The 6,729-nt window shown below is 46.9% G+C and overlaps 1 protein-coding gene across 1 annotated transcript; it reads right to left on the bottom strand.

The window, feature by feature from the left end:
* Positions 1-324: 324 nt before the first annotated feature.
* LOC125715106 (angiopoietin-related protein 7-like) lies at positions 325-6,297 on the bottom strand. Its single transcript, XM_048986346.1, has 7 exons — positions 5,953-6,297; positions 5,292-5,526; positions 4,657-4,794; positions 3,848-4,064; positions 2,011-2,206; positions 694-1,707; positions 325-645 (listed from the first exon to the last, which is right to left on the bottom strand). The coding sequence occupies exons 1-6, from the start codon at positions 6,295-6,297 to the stop codon at positions 1,561-1,563; spliced, it is 1,278 nt and encodes a 425-aa protein (XP_048842303.1). The 3' UTR covers positions 325-645; positions 694-1,560.
* Between the last annotated feature and the right edge of the window lie 432 nt (positions 6,298-6,729).

Raw genomic sequence — 6,729 nt, 5'->3', positions numbered from 1 at the left:
ATGTCCAATATCTAGGTTAAACACCCAATCAGTAGCTTGCTTGTTCTATATAAACGGATTCCCTTATCATACAATGTGTATAACTGCCAGTTATACAAAAGTGTGTGAAGGGCTTTTAGCAGCCACCCCCCTGCAAAGCCCCCCCAGCTCACATCAGTTATTCCATTTGTAATCCAACAAGTTCCAATCCCAGATGATCCAATTAGAGCTCTAAAGTCCTACAGTAGTGCCAGGGGTGGGGGGGCTGTGGGTAAATAATACCTGTCCCCACCCCCCAAAGCACATGTTTTTTTACATTTTTTTTGTAAATTAGTCGCGTATAACTGGAGTATCACTTTTCCCTTTATTTTTTTACAGTAAATATTTAATACACCGAAACCATCAGTGAAAGATCGGCAGACCATTAACTATCCGATCCATGTTATTCATTCTCGCGTAGCTCCGAGGAAAAATAAGCAGTTTGTGGCAAAATAAAGACCAAATAGTGTGTTTCTGTCTTTTTGTTTCGCCCAATGCTTCCCTTCCCGAGGAGCAGAATGACACCACCCTGGAGCCCTCAACATGTCCATTTGTAGAATCGGTTGAAATCTTAGCAGCCTGCGTCTGTGAGGATTCAGCAGCCTGTGTCTGTGAGGATTTAGCAGCCTGTGTCTGTGAGGATTCAGCAGCCTGTGTCTGTGAGGATTCAGCAACCTGCGTCTGTGAGGATTCAGCAGCCTGCGTCTGTGAGGATTCAGCAGCCTGCGTCTGTGAGGATGCTGAGGGTTCGGCTCGGATCCTAATTGCGGAGTGGAAGCTTCGTTCTTCGGTAGCCGCCGTGGGCCCTGCAGGTGCTCTCTATCTGGTTCTGTCTTGGGTCCAGTGTGACACGCATGCAAAGAATGAAGTCGCACAGAGCTTCCCTCCAGAGGAAACAAGTTTAATCACAATGGGCTTTTTGTGTGAGTCAGAGACCAGGAATGAAGCATATTCATTGCTGTTGTCCATTTCGCAGTGCTTCTCAGCTGCTGGGGCCTTATGACCCATTGTTTCTTGGTCATTAAGTTTGTGGCGAACTTTACTTCACAAAAAAATAGTGCAGTAATGGTAAAGAAATCATGAGTGACAGTGGCGCAGTGCCGTGGTGCACTGTTAAAAAAATGAGAGCAAAAAATTTTAATCACATGCTCAGCCACCTGCCACCCTCCAGTTATCAGTGACCTAGCAGACGGTCAATAAATTCACGATTTTAGCCGTTTTATAAAAAGGAAAAATACAGTATGTATAACCTGTGAAGTTTTGTTTGAGAGATATATTTTTGTTTAATCTGCCATTCATGTTTTCCAGATTCTAATCAAAGCTATGACAAACACAGTGTTCTTTATCATTCTGTACCTTATGCAGGACATTCGTTTATATGTATAACAGATCAGTAAAATATAGTTTGGAAAAACACTACATACAAAAATGAAGAGTTTTTTCCTCGGCTGCAACATGATCGGGGGCAGAGGGCAGAGCTGCCAGGCCTTCCAGATGGAAACATGGCCTGTCCCTCATACCCCCCTCCCGCCGGCTACCTCGTCACGGTGATGGGCGGGGCCGGAACGCCCGTGGTCGGATCATCATGCTCACCTTCTTCAGGGAGTAATAATCAGAGTCCTTCCAGCTGTACCAGACGATACCGTCTGGGCCCGGAGGCCTCTTGTCCCTGGGGGTGTACCACCCCCCCTGATGAAGGCGAAACATAAGTCAGTTGCTGCTGTGGAGATGGGCGGCTAGTTAAAGCCTCCCTGGAGGTATTTCCCCATGAACCATGCTAATATGTGGGGAAGTCGTATGCCTGTGATCAGAAGGTTGTTTGTTCAAATCCCCAAGTTGGCAGACTCATTTCACCGTTGGGTCCCTGAGCAAGGCTCTGACTCCACAATTGCTGCAGGGATTGGTTTTCTCAGAAATGCACCTCACTTGTTTCTAGGGTCCAGATTGCCAGAACACTCCCTCCCACCCCAGATCTCTTAAAGGTGGACGTACCTTATAGTAGACGCCATTGAGGTTGGTGAGGAAACACCGGTGGTACCACCAGCCTCCACGTGAGATCTGGGCACAAATGTTGCCGATGTCGGGTGTGCTGAAGGCGTGCATGTTGTGGTACCAGCCGAAGGAGTCTTTCACCGTGCCGCTGAAACCGGAAACGTGCAGGCGGTACTGGGTCTCCTCCCCGTCGAGGCTGCCCAGTGAGAGGCGCGTGAAGGTGAACTCTGACCTACCGGTCTGACACGCACATTTCTGTAGTATGATGTGGGATATGGTCCCATCTAACCAACGACTTGCTAAATTCAGCCTGTTGGATGTTTTATGAAAAGTCTTTTTCTTCGTCACTTTATATACAAAACATTAGCAGAAACTAATTTCCTTTGTAAGATGCATTTTTCAGCTATTTTTAAACACTGGGTCCTTTTTGACGTGTGTGTATGTGTGTGTGTGTCTGTGTGTGTCTGTGTCTGTGTCTGTGTGTGCACCGTGTGATGGACTGACATCCTGCCCGTCGTATGTTCCTGCATCCATCCAGTGTTACTCCCCATTCCATGATCCTAACCAGGATAATCATTTGGAAGATACAAAAGTAAAATTTAAAATGTAAAACTACATATTTAAAAAGAAATACATTTTAGAGCCTAAAGGAAATCAATATCCTTTTTTTCCCAAGTGGCCTCATGTAAACACTGCCTAACTCAAACAATCAAACTGTTTAAGGCATGAAGTCTTGGTACCCATGACCCTGACACAGATATGCGGTTCAATGGATGGGTGATGATGACACAGTAATTTTACACAGAGATGCAAATACTCTGTGTGATTCAATGCATCTTCTACATTGCTTCTTCTATGGTGGTCAGGAGCCTATTCTGGAAACAATGAGGCAGAGAATAACCCAGGATGGGGCACCAAACCACCTACCTAATACATATGAAACTATTATAGCTATTGGCTTCTGAAGCTATGAAGCCTTTTGTTAATAATGACTTACTTGAGTTACTGAATTTATCAGGGAGAGTCAACTGCCATTTACGTTTCAAACCGGTTTTCCTGCATTATGTGCAAAACGCTTGTTGTCCCATAAACATGAGACGATTTCTCGTGTTCCTGTTTCAAGCCGCCTTTGTTTCTGCTACAAAATCTATAAAGAGGCTTCTGCAGACATCCAAGGTTGCTGTTGAACACATTGAGAGGAATAAGGCACAAGCTAATAGATCTTAAGTTTGCGATTTAAGTGCTTCTCAAGAGTCTTGGATGAAGGAGCGTATGACTCAGTCCTCCCAAGGATGATGCAGATGCTAAAGCATAATGGGCCAGGACTTTATAGGGAGTGTTTTTGGGTGTTTTGTTTTTTTTGCATGTTTTTCCCTTTAAAATCTACAGTGGACAAGATTATTGTGTGCCGTCCGTCACTGGCTGCTTGAACATGCTTTCTGTTGAGTGCTTTTTGAGATCCCATTGGGTGAACCAGGCACCCATTGATAACGGACGGTAATCCCACTCACTGTGGGCTACAAAGCCTGGTATTACACATCATTGGTTAATGTTATGATCCTGAACTTTGCTTTCAAACTTCAGAGTACTACTAGAAATGAATACAAAATGAACATTTCTGCCACTCCATCCATCCATCCATCTTCTAACTGGTCAGGTTTGGAGGGGCTTGTGAAGCATGTACCAGGCAGCATCGGACGCACGCCGAGTGTCGCACTGCACAGTACTACAGCAATGACTGAATGTATCTCGGATTGTCTCAGCTGGTTTCTCCTCCCAGCTACCCAAGGCAGCACCGCAGACGGGCAGCGTTTCGGGTGGAGCGGGCTGCACCCACCTGAAGCTCTCATAGGTGGCGTGCTTGCGTTCGCTGCTCCAGTCCTCCAGCTCGATCCGCAGTGCGTAGCCCCCCTGCCGGGACAGCGTGTGGATGTGCTCGTTACCCAGCCAGAAGTCGGAGTGCAGGTCGCCGAAACCCAGCTTGTACTCCTGCCAGCTGCGCTCGAAGCTGACGGAACCGCCCAGCCGGCGTTGGATAACAGTCCAGCCACCGCCTGCCGGGGAGACGGCACACGCCTGACGGCTCAGGGGTGGGGGGCACCAGATGGGCAGAGAGCCGGACATTCCCTGAAGAGATAGCTTCATTTACAGGTAGCCTGAATGCCTCCAGATGTTCAGGGAAGGGGGGAGGGTCAGGTCTCTGGAAGTTACTCATCTAATAATAGCTAAGTATTTTGTAGGAATGCCAACATAATCATTACTAATCCCAAAGCACTCTAACAACACTGAAGTGCCTTCTACTGCTACTAATATAATCATTATGAATGCATAAGTGCTCTGTAATTATACTGAAATACCTTCTAGTAATACTAAAGGAACCACTACTGATAGATAAGTACTCATTAATGCCAAAGTATTCTGGACAAATACTAAAGTCCCCTCTTTGCCGATACCAAATCGCCCTTTACAAACACTAGAAGTACTTGACTGATACTAAAATGTGTAATAAAACTGAATCCAGGGAAGTTTTAAAGAAATTAAACCTACAATGAAATTGGGTCCAACTATAAGGCACCTGGTCAATCTGACACTGAGGTAATGCATGAAAGCAGAACTGATATAACAGTGTAAAATCCTAGTGCTCACCGGCAGTGTCCATGTCACAGAAGACCTCCACAGGCCAGGCCCCCATAGAAGGCACCACAGTGTAGACCCCCGAGCGCCGGATACCGTCGTGATAAACAGAGGCACAGTCCATGGGGCAGCTCCTCACCTGCCGGACGTCTGAAATGGAGACGGGGTCGGACACTCATCTCCGAGACTTAGGACAATTATTCAGGTTAAAACCTTTTGTTTCTGTCTTCTGTGCATAACTATTTTTTAGTCACTAAACGCTTTCTATAACAATTTTTTATTCGCTAAACATTTTCACAATATCCATCCGTCTGTCGTAAAACCACTGCTGCTGGGGATTGTGGTACATTTCCTCCATCACATTGCATGTGGAGGTGTAACCATCCGCAAAACCATAATCACTTATGGCTCCTGGAAATATGTCTCCCCCTAGTGGTGGGAATAATGCTACATATAAGCTAAATGAATTCAGGAGCAAAGCAAGCTTATTAAACCACGGAAACATTAACATCCCCAGAAATTATTTTGCAGAATAAATCACTGTCCCATTTTGCACTAAAAGAGGACCTAATGAAACACTGAAATGCAAAGAGTTGCTATCCTCCTTGAAATGTATGACAGCCAGCGGTTGTTAGCGGCTGGCTGACCTGGGTGCAGGGCTTGGTGGGCGCTGAGCAGCTGGCTGGCACGCACCACGTTGACCATGCAGCCTGGATTGCGGCGGGCCTTCTCCACTAACGCGGCCAGGTTGTGCACCTGCACTTGCATGTCGTGGACGAGCATGCCCTGCGGGCGCAGCGTGCTGCCGACCTCAGCATCATGCCGCTCCGCATCCTGCAGCCGCTGTTCCAGCGAGGAGTTCAGCCAGTTCTTCTCCTCGTTCTGGGGAGACGCAAGCGACTAGTCACCTTAATCTCATTCAAAACTGCACTTCCTGAGGTCAAGAATGGTAATTGCTAATGGGTAATTTCCCCCCGTCATTGTGAATTATCTATCTATCTATCTATCTATCTTTCTATCTATCTATCTATCCATCCATCCATCCATTCACCTATCATAGCTTTGACATAGGATGACCACTGGCATTACTCTGGGGACCCTTGCATTCAAAAAAGAGGACTAACGCAATAATAAAAACAGCCTGTGAAATTCTATGTTCTTGCTGTTTCAGATCAAAGAAACTGAGCACATTCATTCGTTCAGTAAAACACACTTAAAATAATGCAGGGAGGGATGGATGACTCTCGATAGTTTTGCTTGTTGATCACTTTGATCGTTGATCGTCTCGTCGGCCTTGCACGGCCTAACCTGCAGCTCCAGCACCTTGACGCGGTGCCGGTGGTGCCGCAGCTCTTCCTGCAGCTCTGAGACCGTCTCCTTCAGCACCAGGACCTGCTGCTTGCGCTGCTCATTCTCGCGTCGCCACCGCTGCGCCTCTTCCATGCACCGGAACGCGTCCGGGCAGCGCCGCTCACCCCACTGTGTCGGCAGGGCCGTGATGCCACACTGGCCTCCGGGCAGTACCCGGTCGCCGTATTGGCTGCAGGGGGGGTTCTCCTGCAGCCCCATATCTCCAGCTCCCCCTGCGGGCCGGCCACCCCACATCACCAGGATGGTGGTGCTCTGCAGTAGAAGCAGGGCCAGTGGTGGCATCCTGGCCATCAGCTGGTCACGTGGAGAAGATGCTGCAGGATTCCCCTCCACAAATTCCCAGCCTCCAGTTTTCCTTCCTCCAGGAACCAGAACCTACAAAATTTGCAGAATTTACTCCCATCAGCTGCTACTTACAATCCCTTTAGGTTGCACAGAATAATGTTTGCAACAAACTACACTAGTGGCCAAAATTGTGAAAATACTTCCAGTTTTTAGAGATTGCAGAACTTTTTTTATTAAACTGTTGCTCAGGTTACATCTTTAATCGCCTAATGTATGATATTTGTTCTTTGATTGTTCATAAACATTACTGCCAATATTTATATAGTATCTTTTGAGGTGTAATGCCAAAAATTGTAGGTGTTTCCACAATATACAGTAAGTATGCCCTGGCACCTAAGGTACGTCAAATGCAGCAAACCGGAAGTGAGA

Source organism: Brienomyrus brachyistius, chromosome 19, assembly GCF_023856365.1.
Source record: "Brienomyrus brachyistius isolate T26 chromosome 19, BBRACH_0.4, whole genome shotgun sequence".
Taxonomy (NCBI): Eukaryota; Metazoa; Chordata; class Actinopteri; order Osteoglossiformes; family Mormyridae; genus Brienomyrus; species Brienomyrus brachyistius.
The sequence above is the reverse complement of the archived record's forward strand: the minus strand, read 5'-3'. Positions and strand labels throughout refer to the sequence as shown.